Source organism: Phocoena sinus, chromosome 20, assembly GCF_008692025.1.
Source record: "Phocoena sinus isolate mPhoSin1 chromosome 20, mPhoSin1.pri, whole genome shotgun sequence".
Lineage (NCBI taxonomy): Eukaryota > Metazoa > Chordata > Mammalia > Artiodactyla > Phocoenidae > Phocoena > Phocoena sinus.
This window is the reverse complement of record NC_045782.1, coordinates 42961774-42983480: the sequence shown is the minus strand read 5'-3', so window position 1 is coordinate 42983480 and position 21707 is coordinate 42961774. Positions and strand designations below refer to the sequence as shown.

The 21707-nt window shown below is 48.4% G+C and overlaps 1 protein-coding gene across 3 annotated transcripts in view; it reads right to left on the bottom strand.

The window, feature by feature from the left end:
* Window positions 1–21707, bottom strand: part of ITGB3 (integrin subunit beta 3) — a 56000-nt gene that overhangs the window by 11747 nt on the left and 22546 nt on the right. For all 3 annotated transcript variants that reach the window (XR_004347616.1, XM_032617235.1, XM_032617234.1), the window contains exons 3-13: window positions 20501–20696; window positions 18720–18972; window positions 17361–17523; window positions 16569–16730; window positions 14635–14730; window positions 13920–14009; window positions 13071–13205; window positions 11152–11581; window positions 5642–5864; window positions 4608–4708; window positions 2191–2310 (exon numbers count right to left, since the gene is read on the bottom strand). Coding sequence is in view for 2 of the 3 variants with exons in the window: in XM_032617235.1 (XP_032473126.1) it covers window positions 2191–2310; window positions 4608–4708; window positions 5642–5864; window positions 11152–11581; window positions 13071–13205; window positions 13920–14009; window positions 14635–14730; window positions 16569–16730; window positions 17361–17523; window positions 18720–18972; window positions 20501–20696 (1969 nt within the window). In the remaining variant the exon portion in view is untranslated. The remainder of the gene's footprint in view (window positions 1–2190; window positions 2311–4607; window positions 4709–5641; window positions 5865–11151; window positions 11582–13070; window positions 13206–13919; window positions 14010–14634; window positions 14731–16568; window positions 16731–17360; window positions 17524–18719; window positions 18973–20500; window positions 20697–21707) is intronic.

The following is a 21707-nucleotide window of genomic DNA, read 5'->3' as shown; positions in this document are numbered from 1 at the left end:
ACAGTATGGAAGTTCCTTTAAAAACTACAAATAGAACTACCATATGACCCAGCAATCCCACTACTGGGCATATACCCTGAGAAAACCATAATTCAAAAAGTCATGTACCACAATGTTCATTGCAGCTCTATTTACAATAGCCAGGACATGGAAGCAACCTAAGTGTCCATCGACAGATGAATGGATAAAGAAGATGTGGCACATATATACAATGGAATACTACTCAGCCATAAAAAGAAATGAAATTGAGCTATTTGTAATGAGGTGGATGGACCTAGAGTCTGTCATAGAGAGTGAAGTAAGTCAGAAAGAGAAAGACAAATACCGTATGCTAACACATATATATGGAATTTAAGAAAAAAAAACTGTCATGAAGAAGAACCTAAGGGTAAGACAGGAATAAAGACACAGACCTACTAGAGAATGGACTTGAGGATATGGGGAGGGAGAAGGGTAAGCTGTGACAAAGTGAGAGAGTGGCATGGACATATATACACTACCAAATGTAAAATAGTTAGCTAGTGGGAAGCAGCCGCATAGCACAGGGAGATCAGCTCAGTGCTTTGTGACCACCTAGAGGGGTGGGATAGGGAGGGTGGGAGGGTGGGAGACGCAAGAGGGAAGAGATATGGGAACATACGTATATGTATAACTGATTCACTTCGTTATAAAGCAGAAACTAACACACCACTGTAAAGCAATTATACTCCAATAAAAAAAAAAAGAAGCAATTTGATAGTGTGATGAAGGCCCATCTAAAGGGAAGCACAGCTGCTGTGAGAATCAAACAGGTCACCAAATCTAGTCATCGGAATGGAGGCTGGAGGAGGTCTGAGATGGCTCATCCGGGGACGTGATATATCTAAAGCAGAGGCATTCAAACATTGGGGAATATGTCACAATTACCAGGAGCATTAATAAAGGACACAGAGGCATAGGCCTGTGGAAGTAAGACAGGGCTCAGGACTCTGGATTTTTTAACAAGGGAACATACAAAAGTTTGAGAACCACTGCCCTAAAGCAGGGGCCAGCAAACGACGGCCCAGTAAGCCAAATGCAGCTGGCCACCTGTTTCTGTAAACGCAGTCAGACCCCTTCATTTGCATATAGTCTATGGCTGCTTTCCTGCTACTATGTCAGAGTTGAGTAGTCACGGCAGAAACCACCTGGCCCACAAAGCCTAAAATATTTAATATCTGGCCCTTTACAGAAAAAGTTTGCTGGCCCCTGGTCTAAAGGATGATTTGAAGAAACTCCTATGGCTGTAAAGAATGTCCAGCGACCGACTGATTTACCCTCTGCCTTCAGAAATTGTTCCTTCACTCCTGAAAGTTCTTGTCCACCCCTCCCATCCCCAACGCCCGCCACACTGTAGCCTTTATCCCTCTGCAGTGTCATTACCGATTTACATGCCTCTCTCCCCCATGGTCTGTGAGTACCACATCTGCCTTATTTACTGTTATAACCCCAGCACCTAGCCCACTGCCTGATATATAATAAGTACTCAAAAATATTGTCAAATGATTCATTACTTAGTCCGTTGTTTAAGGGAAAGAAAGGAGATGAAGGAAATAAGGGCAAGCAAGCAAATCTACCATGCTGGATGGTGACAAATCCGTGGTGGGTCTGTGTATGACGGGATGAGCTCCCCTGCTTCCAGAGGGTCTTGAGAACAAGAGGTAACTTTTCAGCGTCCAAGGCAGCCTTGGGCCGGTGCCTCAAGCACTTAACCACATCCTGTGGTGAAGCTGGCAGGGGCAGCTTGCCCTCAAACCTCAGGCCTTCCTCTGAAGCAGCAAGCAGGTTGCTCTTGGCAACCATTTAACTTTTAGAAGAGCAGATGCCTTGTGCTGGAAAGTGCTAGAATTGAAATTCCTTACTTCCTAACATTATCAACCTCAAAAAACGCCATGCTATATATACTCTGTTCCTTGATGAGCTCCATACCTCCCTTCTTCCTCTCCTGACCCACCTTCTTATTTTTCTATCTCCTAAATTAGCAAGTAAGTTCTTGCTAATATTTGTATTTATATACCCCCACACCCAGATAACAGGCCCTGACTTATCACTTGTAAGGTCAGGTTTAACCTGGCTGCCTCTGTTTAAGAGGAGTGATGGGTGGAAATAACTGCCTAATATTGGTCTCCCTCTCCCTGCGGGGCAGGGTTGGGACCCTCAGGGTTCACTCACCGGGCTCTTCTACCACATACAGGATGGACTTTCCACTGGAGTCTTCATAGTACTGGAATCTGACGACACAGTCCTCCTCATTCTTGTAGGTACAATTCACAGCATCCTTTCCAGTGTCCTCTGGGGGAGGGGGAAAGATGGGAGGATGAAAAACAAGGCAATTCCGGAAAGATGGAGCCACCTCCAAAGCCAGTCATGGGACGTCTGGGAAAGCAGGTGACAGGATGTCACGTACGCCTGACGTCAGGCGAGATGCCTAGATTCGAGAGGGCTGTGGTGCCTGGCAATTGCCTCTGGATGACCCTCGCTGATGTACTTTGTCCCTCACAGGCCCTTTTCGGTTCTTATTCTTTCCTCTGCAAGGGACATGACATAAAAGCATTACATGATCTGATTCAAAACCTGGCTCTATCACCTACCGGCTATGTGATCTTGGCTAAGTTACTTGACCTCATCAAATCTCTCCCTTCTTCTAATCGAAGAAAAGATACCCTCACTCACAGGGATGGTTGAGAATCAAACAGCATGAAGTCAACTACCCAACACACAGTGGGCGTGCCCTTCCCCCTCATTCCTTTCTCTACTTGCTCAATGATTCTCAATAGTTTGTTTACTCAGCCCTTATATTTCTTCTATTTCTGCTTCCAATCCAGCGTTCCTCTCCAGAGACATCTCCTCTTCTCTGACTCCCATCATGTTTTGTTGGCTTCATCCCTTCTAATTCTAAAACCTGTTATTCTGACTGTGAAACTATGGGTTACCCTCCACCAGCTGCACTATGCCCCTACAAGATTAAGCAAAGGTGCCAAGGTCACACAGCAAATAAGTGATGGAGTAGGACTAGTGCATGAGTCTCAAAGTACATCCTACGGACTTTAACTCAATATGCCTTCAGTAAGCCAGTAGTATTACAGGACAGTGGAAAGAGTAAGGATTTCAGGATTTAGTTCTGATCTTAACTCACCACTCATTTGCTTGGACAAGTTACTTAACTTTCTTCAGATTCAATTTCCTTATCCTCAAAATGAAGATAACAATAGTACTAAGTTCTACTTTACTAGGTTGTTGGGAGAAGAATAAGATAATGTGCATGAAAAGATACTTTTATAATTTGTATGAGTTATAAAATTCCATACAAAGAAGCATTTATTTTTATGGTTATCATGGTGGGGGGCTGGGGTACTTATCGACTAACTTGGAATACCCATCTGGTCTAGATGATAAAAATATCTCTGGGCTTCCCTGGTGGCGCAGTGGTTGAGAGTCTGCCTGCCGATGCAGGGGACGCGGGTTCATGCCCCGGTCCGGGAGGATCCCACACGCCGCGGAGCGGCTGGGCCCGTGAGCCATGGCCGCTGAGCCTGCGCGTCCGGAGCCTGTGCTCCACAACGGGAGAGGCCGCAGCAGTGAGAGGTCCGTGTATCAAAAAAAAAAAAAAAAAAAAAATCTCTTATCTCAGCAGTCTGTTCCATCTAAGCTAATCATAGGAAGCCTGGTCTCCTCCAGAGGAAAAACTGTCTCTTAACTCAATCCCCAAATCACTACCCTCACTCCAGCCCCACTTTTGATAGTAGCCAAAGGGTCCAGAGATCTAACTCCTTCCCATAACACCCCACCCAGAAGCCGGCTGGCTAGCTGTGTCTTACTGTGGCTCTCACTGAAAATGTGTTTCCTGCCTTCATGGGAGATCACCATCTCCAGAGAGATTGCCATCTCCTGGCACCACCCAATGCCTAGCTGGCCCAGATAACCACGTCAGGTATGTAACAGCAGCAAAGATCATCTCCTTTTAAGTCAAGATGAAATACAAACCAGAATAATTGCAGGCAAGAGTTTTGCTCTCCATCATGTTTCTATCTGTCTTACTCCAGGAGGGGCTCTGGAGAGCCAAAAGGGCTTCAGGCTAATGATTTTGGCTACAAATCCATAAGGGCGAAGGTTTCCCTATAAACCAGCAAAGCTGTATGCCTGGGCATTGCTTAACACTCTGAGTTAGATAAACTTAGTAAATGATTACTAGCCTACTAAGCTAAGATTATCATGGGTAACCACTTCCTCACTCTGTGCCTCAGTTTCTCCATCTGTAAAATGGGGTACATTATCTTCCTTTCCTTGGGGTGGTAAAGTTAGGGTTGCCTGATTTAGACATACTTTAAAGGGTATTTGCAGGATTCTGCTGAGCCTGTGGGCTCTGGGAAGCAGAAGGGGAAGGGACTGCTCAACAGGTAAGTAAAGATGCAGGAGGACTCTCAAGAAAGCCAGCTTTTAAGTGCCTACTGTACATCAGGCCTGCACAACATGCCTTTGAGGTAGGAATTACTCTTCCGTTTTACAGATGAGACTTGGATAGGTTATGGGATTAGATCGGAAAAATTTAGAACGTGGGTGTGTGCAGCTGTATGACATGCCGAACTTACTAAGCTCCTTCACAGGCTCAATCTCATCACGACAGTAACGGCTGCAGGTATTCTCCTCGTACAGGGCTCCTCGGTTAAACTTCTTACACTCCACACACTCCCTAAAGGAGAGAGGACATAGGCATAGGACATAGGCATGAAGGCAGGGAAAGAACAAACACATTGAAACACAACGTGTTTCAGTCTGGCTCTGCCTGCCATACACCAGGAAAACTGTTCCACCCCAGAAAACAAACACAAACAACAACATTTGTAAGACAATCCTAGGGTCCCAGATAGTCACGTCTGGAGTTCGGGGTGGGAGTGCCCTCCTCACCTATAGGTAAGGCCAGGTAACTTCATTAAACTTCTTTATGTCCCATCCAAGACTGTGACAGGAGGGCGAACCCTACGCCACTTCTGGGAGCCTTAAAGTCAGAAATGGTCTCAAAATTTGGGGGCCCGGTGCAAAATGAAAATGTCAGGTTCCTTATTCAAAACTTAGTAGGAATTTCAAAACAGTGACAGCAGAACATTAAACGAAGCGTAGAGCCCTTCCAAGCACGGGGTTCTGTACAAATGTGCAGGTTGCACGCCCATGAATCCAGCTCTGCTTAAAGTAGTAAGAGAAACAGCAGCGCCACAGGCCTGGGCTAGCAGGGACTTCCTCTGACGCCCAGATGAGGCGTCATTTGCCGCGGTGAACTTCTCCTGTTTCACATAGTGTCCTCTGTAACCCCAGCCCCACATCCCACACAGAATCAGAACATGAGCACCGGAACACTCCCCAGGAGTCACCTGGTTTAGCCTTCCTCCCAACTCAGGGATTCAGGATCCAGCCTAAAAGAGAGGTTTCTCCAACAGCAGTCCAGCTGGTACTACTCTGTCCCCTTCACGCTTGGCTCTACCTCCAGTTTTTCCCCAAGTTTTCAATGGAAAGAGGAAAGCTAGTCATTTGCTGTAACAGACTCCTCTCCCTAAAGCTTTGGTGAGTAAGAGAGAACCTGCACAGTCTGGGGGACCCCCAGACACTCAACTCTCTCCAATTCACTCACTTCTTAAAGGTGCAGGCATCAGGGCAGGTGGGACACTTCTCACAGGTGTCCCCGTAGGAGCCCGGCTGGATGCAGACGCAGCTGCCGCATTCACACTTGCCCCGCCCGCTGCACAGCAGCCCATTGCTGGACATGCAGGTGTCCGTGCGTGTGGTACAGTTGCAGTAGTAGCCGGTCCAGTCGGAGTCACACAGGCAGTCCCCACAGCTGCACTGGCCATGACCTGAAAACACACAGCCCAAAGGGGCAGACCAGCCAGTGAGGCCCCACCCCAGGACAGCATCCTGGCTTTACCCCTCCTCACATTGCCACACTTTCACCCCCACACTGAGCCGTTAATCATCTTCTACAGTCCTCATAGCCTCATGCTTCTCTGCATCCTGTTCCCTCTGCCTAGATGCCCTTTCATCCTGTGACCACTACCAAACTCCTACTCACCCTTTAAAGCCCAACCCAAATGTTCCTTTCCCTCCGTAACTTTTCCTGACCTCCCCAGGCCAAAGCAACTGTCTGTCCATGTGCTCTCCCAGCACTTATAAATACCTCTATTTCAACCCTGATGTTCAACCCATTTGCTTGCTTGTCTGTTTCTCTTTCTGGATTGTGAGCTCCCTGATGGGGGAGCACATATCATATTCATTTTTCCAACAATAGTGATTAGCATAACACCTGGTACAAAGTAGGCATGCCATTAATGTTTATTTATCCATCCATTCAACAAATATTTACTGAGCTCATACCACAACCTGCGCACTGGAGACTCAGCAGTGAACAAGACATGCAAGGTCCCTACCATCATCATGGAGCTTACATTCTAGTTAAATTCCTGGAAATTCACACAAACCTCCACCAACATGTGCCCTGGGTTGTATTATCATAGTATTGCAAAGAGCTGTCAGCCCTAGTAGGAAAGACCTATTCACTTTCCTACATGAGTATAGGAACGGGACAGAGAGACTAGGGTGGGGGGTTGGACGGCTTAAATGTAGGTATTAACTCTCAACACTATATTCCCCTAATATTCATTTACCAATGAATATTGGTAAACTTGGCTCCTAAACCCTACAGAAAGGTGACTCATTCTGCAGGATTCTGAATCAGGAAGAAGTGGGTGAACAATAGAAATCTGATTGTTAATCAGAGGAAAGGCAGGGAGCAAGGGGGAAGTAACCTGAATTGGTCTGAAAACCATGCCACTGTGTGAGCAGATGGGCCCCAAGATGGTGGAGGAGAGGGTGGTACACAGCCAAGCTCAAATAGCAACTAGCTGGCAGCCCTGTCCCCGGTGACCCCAGTGGGTCTGATAAATGTCCCTTGGCCACTATGGGTCCCTCTGGATGGGTATCACCCACTAAAGGATGAGTGATACCGGCATAATCCTCTAGGAACCACACCGGCATTCAAGACTCAGACACACCTTCACTGTGTGTGTGTCTGCTTCCCAAGAAGGAAGGGAAATACAACCTCATCTGTCCCAGCTGCCAGGGACATCTAGAGAGTAGAGCTACCGGGTTGGCAGAAGGGTGGAGAAAGAAGAAAGACTGCATCGTGAGGTTGGGTTCCCTAGCAGTATAGCTTGTGGTGAGGATTCTTGTTCCAGTGACTTACTGGGGAAGCAGAAGGGAAGGAGGGACGCAGGACAGGGCAGGAGGCAAAGGCTGGCAGGAATGCGGTCTCATCCAGAGACTCCCCGCAGCCTGATCCCACGGTGGGCTCAGGAACATGAACGGTACCACAATAACCTCGAGGCAAAGGGATTGGCTTTGTGTATCCCCACTGTCTGTCAGTCATTCGCCAAGCTCTGAGAGCAATCCAGGTCCTGTCAGCTGAATATAATTCTCCAGAGAAGGGGCAGCTGTGAGGTATTATCAGTAGCCCTACCAGCAGCTGGGGGATGGGTGGGCCAGCCAGCAGAGTGGGACCCCACAGTGTCCACTACACCCAGCTTCTGGCCACACCTCCCAGATAGGGAAAAGACATCACAGAGGCCTGGAAGCACTCAGAGGCCTCAGTCTCCTCTGAAACACTTGTCCCATAGTGTTTCCTTTGTGAGGCTAAACAAAGCGATCTTTGAGAAGACTTGTGCAGGCCAGCCAGGGAGTGAGGTTGGGAGTGGAAGTGGCAGGCCAGTGCCACTAGGCTGACTCCAAGGCCCCAGCAGGGTCAACCCTTAAAAGGAAGCCACAGTGTGGTAATGTCACAGGACTGGCACCCCTCCAGCAAAACGGGTTCACAGGAAAGTCAGGGGAGGAGGGTGGGAAATGAAGAGAAAGTGTAAGAAAGAAGAGGGAGGTAGGGAAGAAGGGGGGGGGGGGGGGGCGGGAGAGGGAGGGAGGAGGAAAGGGAGGGGCCGGTGTTCCAGGTCAGAAGGAATGAAGTCACTCTCCTTATATAGCTTGACCTTCTGGGCTGATGCCTCACTCTACCGCCCTCCTTTATAAGCCAGCCCTTCCTCTGACTTCCCACCTCCTCCATGAAGCCGCCCAGGCCTCCCCAGTCCACAGTGAGTCTCTCTCCGGAGGACTCCTATAACACCCACTTCCAGGATCTGGGAGGTTCTGCCTCGTGCTGTGAATTCTCCTTAGGTAAGTTAATGGAGAGCAAAACTGTCTTTTTCATGCCTCTTTATCCCACAACACTATGGCAACAGCACAGAACCTGGCTCACGTGGATGCCCGATCAACCTATGTTCGTGGATGTGGCAGGTGGAAGAGTCCCTTGACGACAAGGACGCACGCCCTGACGTTTGAGGGGTGCTGAAACCGTGCGACCACGAAGACCATGCCTCCGGTGGGGAGGAGAGGACAGGGACGTCCAGGGGCTGAAACAATGGCCGAGGCATAGTGCTCCTGCCTCATGAGCCCCTGCTTGAGCAAAGAACAGACCAGGGCTTCCCTGGTGGCGCAGTGGTTGAGAGTCCGCCTGCCGATGCAGGGAACACGGGTTCGTGCCCCGGTCCGGGAGGATCCCACATGCCGTGGAGCGGCTGGGTCCGTGAGCCATGGCCGCTGAGCCTGCGCGTCCGGAGCCTGTGCTCCGCAACGGGAGAGGCCACAACAGTGAGAGGCCCGCGTACCGCAAAAAAAAAAGAAAAACAAAAAACAGACCAGGCCAGCAGCTCTGGGCAGGGACAATGGTGAGCTGGGCTATAAGCCTGGCCAGGTCAGGAATCATGCATGAGCCCCGTTCACCTATATGGACCGAGTGCCTGGCACAGAGCAGGTGCTCAAGGAGCATGTGTTCCTGACTATCTGTCAATGGAGAATGTGATAATGGCACCACAAGGTCCAGACCTGAGGCCAGCAGGCACCCAACACCCTGGCAGGAAGGGAGAGAAAGGCCTCTGAGAAGCTGCAGCGGCTGTCCGGGGTTCCCTCGTGTAATTGGCAGGAGCACGCTGAGGACGGGCTGTTCTTGCACTGCTGGGAGGCAGGAACCAGCGCTGCTGACCCCGGCAGCTTTGTTTTGTGGCTTCAGGGTGGCCGGCAGCCAAAGGAAACACACTCTGGCCGGGGTCCCTCCCACATGCCTCAATCAGACCAGGAACAATCAGGCCACAGAGGAGCAGAGGACCTCCCTTCATCCCTGGTGCCCCCGTAGGCTATGCGTAGGCCTCTCCTAGGGTAGCGCTCTTCTCCTCAACCCCACACTTCTCCTCATGGGTCTCCCATGTCAAACTTAACCATTCCCTTTGGAAACTAGAATATGATGTAAATACTATTAAATATCAGAAGGAACTGAAATTTCTGCCTCACACCCTAATTCAGATTGATCTGTGTGTATCTGATCTCTCTTTCCCATAATCTCTCTGATACCATTTTTCTCCAATCTCTCTCTCGAATTTTGTTGGCATGAGTAAAGGAAACAACTGTATAGCACAGGGAGCTCTACCTAATGCACTGTGGTGACCTAAATGGGAGGGAGTCCAAAAGGGAGGGGCTATCTGTGTGTGTGTGGCTGACTCATTGTGTTGTGCAGTGGAGGCTAACACAACATTGTAAAGCAACCATACTCCAATAAAAATTAATTTAAAAAAATGAGTAAAGGAAACAATGTTGTAGATAATAAATAGGAGCCATTTTTGTATTACTTGGGCATGCTTTAGCATGACACATATTTACATTCCTCGTCAGGCTTTCTGAAAGGCTGATGTTAAAGTGAACATCTGGGTAAATTAGCTCAGCTGGTTAGAGCCCCCATGCAAGTGAAGCCAATCTGGGTCATGGATTTGATCACCCCAGAAGCCGATTATAATCTCTCTTTGATTGGCCACACAAGACACCCACAAACCAGTCCCAACCAATTTGCAAATATCTCCAATCTATCTCTCACAAGAGGGATTAAGCCACAGTGACTACACCCCAGCAGAAATGTATCCCCAGTGCCCAGGAATAACTCAGACTGCCTAACTGCCTCTGGGAGTGTTGTCAGTGTGTCTGCAGATAAAGACTACATTAACATTGGCTGGACGACTTCTAGCTGGCGAAGTACCCCAGGAGTGGGCTTTGGGGCAAGGTGAAACCAGCTTCAGATTACCAGTGGGCCTCAAGATTTTACTGAATTTTGTAATGAGAAGGACAAAACGCAGTACCCTGCAGGGAGAAGGACTCAAATTCATAACCCCCAATCTGCAGGCTGGGACTCTCTATGGCAGTGCTATCCAATAAACATCTGTGCTGTCCAAAAGGGCAGCCGCTAGCCACATGTGGCTCCTGAGCGACAGAGAAATGAAATGTTTTCTTTTTTATTGAATTTGATTTAGATTTAAATGTACTTAGACTTTACTCTTAATTTAAATAACCACCATATTGGACAACAGCGATCTCGAGTACAAAAAGTAATAGTATATCAACAGTGATAACAAAATAGTACCAACATTTAATAAGAGCTCACTATTTACCAGTCATTGTCTTAAGTATACTGGCACATTAAATGCGCTCCAATATCTTGCATATACACTACTATTTTCCACGTCTTTTGTGATGAAAAAATAAATTCATGTAAAATAATTGTTTGAAAATAAATAAATGTTACTAACTTCATTACATATTCTGACACCATGTAGTTTCCAAACCTATATATACTAAAAATTTAATTACCATCAGTCAGTGATTGTTTTTAAACTTAAAAAGGGGTTGGTCCATATCCTCGAAAAGATTAGGAACCAGTGACAAAATACTAGCGGAAGGGCAGATGAAGGAAAAGAAAAAAAAAACTATCTTCACTTTCAAGTTTCCCCACGTCTTCCCACCCTCTTCTAGCAGAGAAGCCCCAGGAAGCAGATGCTCATTTCTCTTCCTTGTGCCCCTCGAGCAAGGGCAGAGGGAGCTGAGAGGATTAAAGAGAAACTCACTTCTGTTTCCTGCCATTGGAGTGGGACACCATCTACTCGCTCTGCCCCGGGCCTTCCTGTGCCCACCTCAAGCCCTGGCCTGCATCCATTTCCAGAGGCTGCAGATGTGTGAGTGTGTGGGGGTACCAGGACGGGAGGGGTGTGCAGTTCTACTCACCTGAGCACATCTCCCCCTTGTAGCGGACACAGGAGAAGTCATCACACTCGCAGTACTTGCCCGTGATCTTGCCAAAGTCACTGCTATGGCAGACGCACTGGCCACAGAGACACTCGCCCCGCTGGCTGCAGATGGGCTGGCCCTCCCGGGGGCTACACTCGTCCTGCTGGGAGGGATGGTAGTCCTCTTCTGAGCACTCACACTGGGACCCCAGCCAGCCAGGCCCGCAGCGGCACACCCCACACTCAAAGGTCCCGTTGCCGTTGTTGCAGTGGTGGCTGTGAGGCTCAGCCTGGGCCTGGCAGGCACAGTCACAGTCGAAGGTGACCTGGACGGTGAGGCTGTCTTTGAAGCCCACAGGCTTGATGGTGAAGGACTTCTCCTTCTCCTGGGGGCAGCCACGCACCTTGGCCTCAATGCTGAAGCTCACCTGGATGGAAAGTAAGATCGCATTCTGACACAGGTGGACCCTGTTGATACTCCAGCCCTGGAGGGAAAGAAGCTGTTCCCTGCCCTGCCCAGGAATACCCAAACTGGGTGTCCTGTCCCCCAGAAAGCTGGAGTTCCTCAGCCTTCCCACCACCACGGTCTGCAAAGCCAAAGCAAGAGCCTGGGGATAGTTGTGCAGTTGGGACATATCTGGCTGGGTGTAGACGTGGTTTACAATCACAAGATAGCTTTTTTCTAAAATTCCATACGTGAAAATAAACCAGCTCAAGCAGAAAAGAACCTTTGATCTTACAAACGCTCTGCCGTGGCCAAATAAGCTAGCGGGACTGATTACGTAATATCAAGATATACAAGATATATTTCACACCACACAGTGGCCAACCACAGGCTCGGAGTCTACTGTGCAATTTCCACAAAACATTTCATCACTTATGCAATCAAACATGTTTCAGGCCAATATGTTTTACATAGGGTGTGTGCACATGTGCCTAGAAGATAGAGAGATGGATGGATGGAAACAGATATATAGACAGAGATGACGTAGATATAGATGATATAGCTATAGATATCCCCTCTTTTTTTCCACCCCTTTCACCAACCCCTCTCCCCTAAGGCAGAAGCAGAGAAGAACCAGCCACTAAGGAAGGAAAACTATAGATGGACTGGAGAGGCAAAATGAACATTTGCATTCTGACGTTCCAGGAGGGTGGGTATTTTGTGTGTGTATGTGTTTATTTTTTTTTTCTTTTTAATTTTTATTGGGGTATAATTGATTTAAAATGTTGTGTTAATTTCGAGGGTGGTTTTTTTCTTTTTTTTTTTTTTTTTTTTTTTTTGCGGTACGCGGGCCTCTCACTGTCGTGGCCTCTCCCGTTGCGGAGCACAGGCTCCGGACGCACAGGCTCAGCGGCCGTGGCTCACGGGCCCAGCCGCTCCGCGGCATGTGGGATCTTCCTGGACCGGGGCACGAACCCGTGTCCCCTGCATCGGCAGGCGGACTCTCAACCACTGCACCACCAGGGAAGCCCAAGCGTGGCTATTTTTGCCTATTCTGTTTGCTGCCAAATCTTCAGCAGCTGGAACAATGCCTGGCACAAAGTCGGTGGTCAATAAATATTTATAGATGACACTGCTGTTTTACCTTGTGAAGCAAAGAAAGGCATTACCTTAGGGGAGGCTGGAGACCAGTTAGGGGCTGAAGGTAGAAATATTTTCATTTGCAATCAACTGTGCATAAACAGAGGTAACCTAAACGCAAGTTTTTAAAAATCCTGATGGTGAAGTTACTTAACAGATAGAGAATAGGCAACAGAAGCCTCAGAGGAAAAGGCTGGCAGCTCCATTACATCTAACTTGTAAGGACGTTCAGAAAGAAGGTACAGGGAAGGAAGGGGTGGGTGCCCACAGACGCTCTGGGGCACAGGCTAAGGTCAGAGCTGCAGCCTCAGCCCCTGCCCAGCCCACCTCACCGTGTCTCCAATCTTGAGTCCGACACAAGACTTAAGGCCTGGGATGACCTCGTTGTTGAGACAGGTGGCGTTGAAGGATAAGGACAACTCCTCAGGGAGGTCACGCACTTCCAGCTCTACTTTAGAGCGGATTTTCTGAGCAGAAAAGGGCAAGAGAAGATAAGAAAATGGGCTGAGAGGAAATGAGTAGGAGCCAATTACATCCCAAGCAAAACCTCCCAGATGGTCCTGGACTCACCTGCAGTGCCAGATGCTGAGGTCCACCTGCAAGCTGCCAGAGCATCCCTAGGAGCCTGTTTCCTGCTATATTTCCAGCCCAAGACATGCTCTCTCTCTTTCTCCACTTGCTTCTAGGTGAGTCTGGGTAAAATCTAAACCAGCTACGCCCTCCTGCAGGCCTCACGGACGTGTGAGAAGGGAGTGCTAATACTGGTCACCTTGGCTAGTAGCACTTTCTACCTGATCTTTCATCAACCTCACATTCCCCATGGTTCAGCTCCCTCTCTGCTCTATTGTTGGAGCCCAGATCTCCATCACTCTGCACCAGCCCCCCCCAATTTCAGGGCCCTGCTCGTCCTCATCACCATCCCCATCCTCTCTCTTCCACCTTCTCTAAGCTCTTCCCCCATTGTTCCTAAGCCTCCTTGGCGTTCCTTTCTGAGCCATTTCTATCTCAGATGGCTGCAGTCCTCCCAGTGCTGGCTATCACTTCCTGGCCTCTGGAAGAAGAGGAAGGCGGTGAAAGCTGCATGGTGGACTTGCAGCCAGGACTCCCAAATCTGAGCCCTCCTGGGTAATGCCAAGTGAAGTGGACTCTTAGCAGGCCCATTCCCAGTGTAAGACACTTACCCCGTAAGCATCAACAATGAGCTGGAGGACATTGCTGGAATCAGTAGACAGGACCCCCACTGTGGTCCCTGGGATGAGCTCACTATAGTTCTAGAAAGGAAGACAGAGATGTCCGGGGATGACTGATGAAGCTGGTGGGCTCCAAAAGCCCTCCCCAAATCAGACTGAGGGTCTTGAAATGAAACTTGAGGGAAGGATGGGATTTTTTTTTTTTTGCGGTACACGGGCCTTTCACCGCTGCGGCCTCTCCCGCTGCGGAGCACAGGCCCCGGATGTGCAGGCCCAGCGGCCATGGCTCACGGGCCCAGCCGCTCCGTGGCATGTGGGATCCTCCCGGACTGGGGCACGAACCCGCGTCCCCTGCATCGGCAGGCGGGCTCTCAACCACTGCGCCACCAGGGAAGCCCAGGATGGGATATTTTACTTGTCAATGCCAGGAATATATCTAGCAGTTTTTCAGCACTGAGCAAAATTATAGAGAACCTCTCACACCCCTCTCCCCACTGAATTACTCCCCTCCACCACTGCAAACAACAACACACCTATCCTGCTAGGTTCAAAGTTGGAGGAGAGAGACCGTCGAGAGGAATCATTAGCTCCTGGGTCTTTCCCAGTTAGGGAGCATGGCCAAAGCTGGTGTGGGCTGGTTCCCTGAGACAAGTCCACCCATCACAGGCCCCACTCCCACTCCAGGAAGCCCCAAAGGCATGGTCACCTGGTAGAGATTGACTACATTTTCAGTCACTGCAAAGATCAAATTGATGTTTTTCTGGGACAGCTTCTCGGTCATCAGCCCCAGAGAGGGATAATCCTATGAAAAGAGAGGATGTGATGGTTAGTTAAGAAGTCTATTCACATACATCCATGGATTCTAAGCCTTAGGACTTGGGTGGTTTGTGCCATGGCCCTGACAGTGGTGGGATTTAAACCTTTTCACCCCATGACAATGTGAGGCAAACACAAACCCAGTTGTGAACTCTAAGGACAGATAAAGAGGTACAAGCTGGTAGTGCCAGAACTAAGCACCTCTGTCTTCCTACTCAAATTCAATGCATTCGTACCAAGGAGCAGCTTCCACGGGTCAGGTACTGCCAGACCTCATTGTTTTGAAGCTTCCTCCCACTTTGCAGCTACTGACAAATGCCTTGGGTTGTTGCTTGCAATCCTTCACCATGTGGTCTCAACCTTCCTTTCCAATCATTCACCTCTCTCCCCCTTCTACTTACCACCGAGCTGGCCCACTGTCTTTCTCCCACCTCGAGTGGCCTTCTTTTTGGTAATGCTCCTCCTTCCTTAGGACCCAGCTCAGGTCCCACCTCCTCCAGGAGGCCTTCCCTGATCATCCCAGTTCATGACGAGCGTTCCTCTTTTGAATACCTAAAATCCTCATCAACTATTCTATCCAGTTAGCAGTAATCATGCATCTTCTGTTATCGGTACCACATCTCCTCGAGTAAACCAAAATCTCCCTAAGGGCGGGACGTTATATAGTCTTGTTGTCTCCCTTGGCCCCTGGTAAGGCCCTGCATAGACTAGGTGTCAATCGTTATAGACTCGCCCACTGCCTGGCAGTGCTCAACCTGTATATGGCTGACACCAAAGAATTCAAGCCAAAATGGGGGTGCTGGTAAATTATGAACGTGTCCCTGGAATCCCAGACCTTTCAGGGAGCTCATGAGATCATGCAACTCAGGTTCCTTTTCACAGATGTACCTTTAAGCCACCTAGATGAGGTAGTTGCTACATTGTCTTTAAGAAATGAAGAGTTCACACCTCCCTCTAGATACTCGGAGTGGCAGCATGCGGCAGGGCTCTACGTTCTCTTTACGGCTTACTGCAATTCCTCCGGTTTCAACGTAATCTCCTCTCCTCTTATTTAACCTTGCATGGTTAAATGAAAACAACTTACACAGAAAACAACTTATAAGAGGTCTTCTCATACAGAGCAGTGATTACCAGAGGGGAAGGGGCTGTGGGGAGGGAGAAATAGGTAAAGGGCATCAACTGTACAGTGACAGATGGAAACTAAATTTTTGGTGGTGAGCACGCTGTAGCGTACACCAAAGGAGAAATATAATGCTGTACCCATGAGACTTATATAATGTTATAAGCCAATGTTACCTCAATAAAAAATAAATTAAAAAAAAGTCTTCTCATGTATCAGCTAAAGCATCCTTTAGCCTTCTTTTATTCCAGCTAAATGACTCTGAGCCCTTTAACGTTTCCTCACAGGACTGGCTTTCTATGCTTTTGACGAGCTTTGTCTCTTTTTCCTCTGTCTTCTTCCAATAACCACAAGTGACCATGATATTCCAAGAAGGGGCTAATCCGTGCACAGTCGACAGGATGGCCTGCTTTCCAGCTGGACCTGCAAAAGTCCTCTGGGTCCACTCTGGATGCCATGACGATGCTGCTGGTGCTGGAGGCAGTGGTAACACCAACCACAGTCAGGATCATCTCTAATGGCTGTACAGGTGGTACCCTGGATGAGGGTGTCCAGTAGGTGGGAGAGGTGAGGGCGGGCTGAAAAGAGCCCTGAGCCTTGCCCAGAGGAAAGGCTGCCATTTTCACATTCACACAAAGACTGCCTGGGTTAGGGCAGTCCTGGCCATAGTGAATAGGAACCATAGGTGGTACCGAGAATCTCACCATGGTAGTGGAGGCAGCATAATGGTTGTCACTGCCCACATGACACTGCCCATCGTTGGGCTGGACAATGCCTGCCAGCCTTCCATCCAGCGCTATATGGGTCTTGGCATCAGTGGTAAACACCAGCAAGTGGGAGGCATCATTCCTCCAGCCAATCTTCTCCTGTTAAAAAAAAAAAAAGGCAAAAGAGAGACAGCGACTTTAGCCATGTCACTGGTACAAAACAAAGACCCAAGAAGCTCCCCATCTGAAGGGCTAGACAAGTTGTCTTGGACAAGGGCCTCAGTCCTAGCCCTTGGAACATAAGCTGGAGTTTTCCAGCTCAGGGGTTTCTGTTCTCTTAGGAAAACAGTCTCAGGGCTCATTACTTCAAGCAGCTGAAAGACACCTACTTCAACTCCAAACAGAACTTCTTCAGTGATAATCACATGGCCCATCTAGAAACCCATCTGCATCCGCAGAGCTGGGTTGGGCTAGAAGAAATCCCATCTGGACATCTGCCCACTTTGCCGAGGTTAGGTGAGCCCAGACTTGACTCTGATACACTTCCAGAGAAGATCCTCTTCCCAGGAAACATCTGGGACCACTGAGGTTCCCAAAAGTATCAGCTCTGGCCAGGGAGCGGATACAAGCAGAGGCTGCTGATCGGGAGCAACCTGTTGCTCAAATTGTACAAAGCTCTGCCTAGTTCCTATCTCGTAGTTCACATAGAAATCCCCACAGTTGAGCCACTTCCTTCCCCGTTTTGATCCGCACCACCCACACCTGGCACTCCATGCCCTCCAAACCTACATCACAGACGGTAGCCTGCATGATGGCATCAAAGCCACCCTCTGGGGCATCTCGGTTTCGTGACACACTCTGCTTCTTCACCTCCTCATTGAAACGGGTCACCTGGTCAGTTAGCGTCAGCACGTGTTTGTAGCCAAACATGGGCAAACAGGTGGTCTTCATACTGGGGAGGGAAGGAATGATTTAAGCAGACATCTGATGGAAAAGGCTGCATGGGGAGTGGGAGGGAAAAGAGGGGGACAGATATAGACAGTGGAATGCCCAGGCGAGTTCTATACAACTACCATTACCCAGACAGGTTAGACGCCAAACCCTTCAAATTACCTAGGCATCACATTGACCTAATCTCTAGCTAGATCAGAGGATAAGGGAGTGAACTGTGGAACCAGACTACCTGGGTTCAAATCCCAGCTCCTTGACTTACTAGTCATGGAACCCTAGGCAAGCTTCTCTATACCTAACCTATAAAGCAATGGGGACATGATAACACATATCTCATAAGAGTTGTGAGGCTTAAATGAGTTAATAGATGTAACGCTTTTAGATCAGAGTGAGGCTCTAGTTGTTGTTGCTATCACTTTATACTTAACACCTCTCTAAAGTAACATTAACACAACAACAAAGCAAAAGTTCGTCAGTAACTTAATGTCCCTGAACTACCAATAAATTGATAGCTCTGTGCCGAACAGGAGCATTTCTGTCCCCAGTCCGATGGTCTGTTTAACTGATGGCTGACACAATTTCTGGGGAACCTTGCAATCCAGACAGAAGGTTAAAAAGGCACATCATATAACTCTCGAATCTAAAAAGTAAATTCATACCTTGTCAGGCTCGGTAACCATCATTTTAAATTATAATCCATGGATTTGCATAGTCTCCAACAAATAAATAAGCCATTCAGTTGTAAGTCCAACTCTCAACAGAGGGACACATCAACGTATGCTATTAGAGCATTCAACAAATATCATTTCCACTCCTTCCTATGCCTCTAGGACTTAATTCCTTGCATTTTAACCCTGCAGGACTCATATCCTGGATAACGAGGACAATAGCAATGGAATCAATCATTCTGAAATCGTAACTCCTCTATCTACTTATACTATTTATTCGTGGCCTAGACCAAGAAGCTGATGGATTTCCTTTCTAGGTCTCCAAACAGTCTTGGACTCTACTAATACAACACTCCAGAACAATGGGTTGGCCCACTTGCCGGACAGAGAGACCATGGTAGAGAGGAGATATGATTTGGCCAGAAGGCAGCCAACAAAGCTACCCTAGACTAGAAAGAGGAAGCAGGACTTGGATTTGTCTGAGGCAATGGGGAGAGATGCTGCCCTGGCTTCTAGAAGAGAGACTTACTCATAGCAGGGGTTTCTGAGGGCCTCTGGTGGGGAGATGTACATGTATGGTGAAACGGGCTTGTCCACAAAGGCCCCGAAGCCAATCCGCAGGTTACTGGTGAGCTTACGCATCTGGGAGGCCAGCTTGGTACCCAGGTTCTGGATGCTCCACAGATCATCCTTCATGGAATAAGACAGGTCCATTAAGTAGTAGATGTCCACAGGGTAATCCTCCACCTGCCGAACTTGGACGGAGAAATTCTTCGAATCATCTGCAAGGCAGAAGGACGTTAATTCTTCTCCTCTTCTCCCTCTAAGACTTAAGTAGATTTGGACACAGCTGGGATGAAGTAACTTTTTTTTTTTTTTTCCTCACCACTCGTCTTGCGGGATCTTAGTTCCCCGACAAGGGATTGAACCCGGGACCTGGCAGTGAAAGCGCCAAGTCTTAACCACTGGACCTCCAGGGAATACTCTGAAGTAACTTTTTAATCAAACCAAACTTGAAAGCCCTGGTCCCTTTTCCTCTCCCCTTGCAATTCTATACCTCTTCCAATCTCTTGACCCTCTTACTTTTAACCTCTTTTTTTTTTTTTTGCTGTACGCAGGCCTCTCACTGCTGTGACCTCTCCCGTTGAGGAGCATAGGCTCCGGACGCGCAGGCTCAGCGGCCATGGCTCACGGGCCTAGCTACTCCACGGCATGTGGGATCTTCCTGGACCAGGGCACAGAACCCGCGTCCCCTGCATCGGCAGGCGGACTCTCAACCACTGCACCACCAGGGAAGCCCTTAACCTCTTCTTTTCCATTCTAAAAGTCTCCACCCTCTCTAAATCCTCATCTGTCTCATCCTCTGGGTCCCAAGGGTCTACCACCCTGAGTCACAGAAGTGTTGGCAGTTATTACACTTCAGACTCTGTAAAAGGTGGGAACTATGTCCCACCCTTCTCTGAATCCCATAGTAACCAATATATGCCTTGCACGTAGAAGGTACTTTCTTAAATTCTTGACTTAATTGAAAAGTCAAAATGAGTGCTTCAGAAAAGCCTGTCTCTGGACTTCCCTGGTGGCGCAGAGATTAAAAGTCCACCTGTCAACGCAGGGGACACGGATTCAATCCCTGGTCCGGGCAGATCCCACATGCCACGGAGCAACTAAGCCCGTGAGCCACAACTACTGAGCCTGTGCTCTAGAACTGGCAAGCCACAACTACTGAGTCCACGTGCCACAACTACTGAAGCCCACATGCTGAGAGCCCATGCTCTGCAACAAGAAAAGCCACCGCAATGAGAAGCCCGCGCACTGCAACAAAGAGTCGCCCCCGCTCGCTGCAACTAGAGAAAGCCCACATGCAGCACAAAGACCCAACGGAGCCAAAAATAATTTTTTTTTAAAAAGCCTGTCTCTTAGCCTAATCCTTCCCCCCTCTGAAGGTCTCCTGCCCTATTTTCTCTGCCCCCATGCATGCCCTGCTCCAATCTTACATGGAAAACGAGCTTACAAGTTGCTTTCTCATCTTAGACTCACTTGAGCCTCAATAAAAAGCTATATGCTGGGTAAAACAGGCATTGGGGGAAAGAAGAAACAAACATTTTTTGTGTACCTACTAAGTTAGAAGGGTTAAGTAACTTGCCCAAAGTCAAATAGCTAATATATGGAAGAGTTAAGATTCAAACTCAGATCTTCTGACTTCAAGTCCCCAAACCTTCCACTTTCTTCCATTCTCCTGCCCACACTTCCCTCCACATCCTTCTCTTCCCACCCCAATTCCACTGTGAGCTACTTCTGCAGGATCCCCACCTGGCCGTAGCCGGAGTGCAATCCTCTGGGGACTGACTTGAGTGATCTGGGAGCTGTCTCCAGAGCCCTTGTCACTGAGGGGCCTGGCCTCCAGGATTCTGGCCTCGCTGATGGGGAACTCGATGGACTCCAGGGCGCAGTCATCCTTCAGCAGATTCTCCTTCAGGTTACAGCGGGGCGAGCCCGGAGGCAGAGCCTGTAAGACGAGAGGAAGCCCTGTGATCAGAGCTACGGTGGTTCTCTGCTTCCTGCAGGCTCTGCCACATCCCAGCAGCCTAGAGCTTACCCAGCACTTTGGAGCTAAACCAACATAAATGAACTCATGTGGTCCTTCCTAAGATAGCCCCTAGGCCTGTTGTACAGAAGGGGGAGACTGAGGCATCAGAAAGGTTGGGTGAGTGCCTGCTCATGGATGGGTAGGTAGGAAGAGGAACAGTACAATAAGAGGCCTGTTGGACCAGTGTTTTTCAAACTGTAAAATGCAACCCACCTGTGGGTCTCAAAAATCAATGTAGTAGGTCTCAACCACCAACTCATTAAAATGCAACATAATAGAATAGAAAGTACCAAAGTGTGTAAGTGGTAAAAGTAAATATTGTTTTGGGAAAGGTTTATTTATTTTTTAAGTTTAAATCTTTTTTAAGCTTCTTTTTATTAATATTTAGTTTTTATTTTATTCATTTATTTTGGCTGTGCCAGGTCTTAGTTGCGGCACAGGGGATCTTCATTGTGGCAGGCAGGCTTCTTAGTTGCAACAAGCGGGATCTAGTTCCCCCACCATGGATCAAACCCCGGGCCCCCTGCGTTGGGAGCGTGGAGTCTTACCCACTGGACCACCAGGGAAGTCCCAGGAAAGGTTTATATGTTGGGGAGTAGGGTATAATATGTATAATAAATAATGATAACAATGTATGTCTTTCTGTAGGTGAGGGTCAAAACAGTTTGGAAGGCACTGTGTTAAAACACTGGCTGGGGTGTGAGATCCACGAAGGCAGGGACTATTTGTGTCTCATTTCCCCTCTATTCCCAGCACACAACGTGAGACTGACAACTAAGTGATGGGGGTAGGATATGGGGAAGCAGCAGAGAGTAGGCGCTAAGAGCACAGATTGGCTGAGACTATATCGCAGCATTGCCTCTTACTAGCTGGTTACTAGGGCGAGTCACCTAAACTCTCCAGGCTTCGTTTCCTCATCTATAACATGAA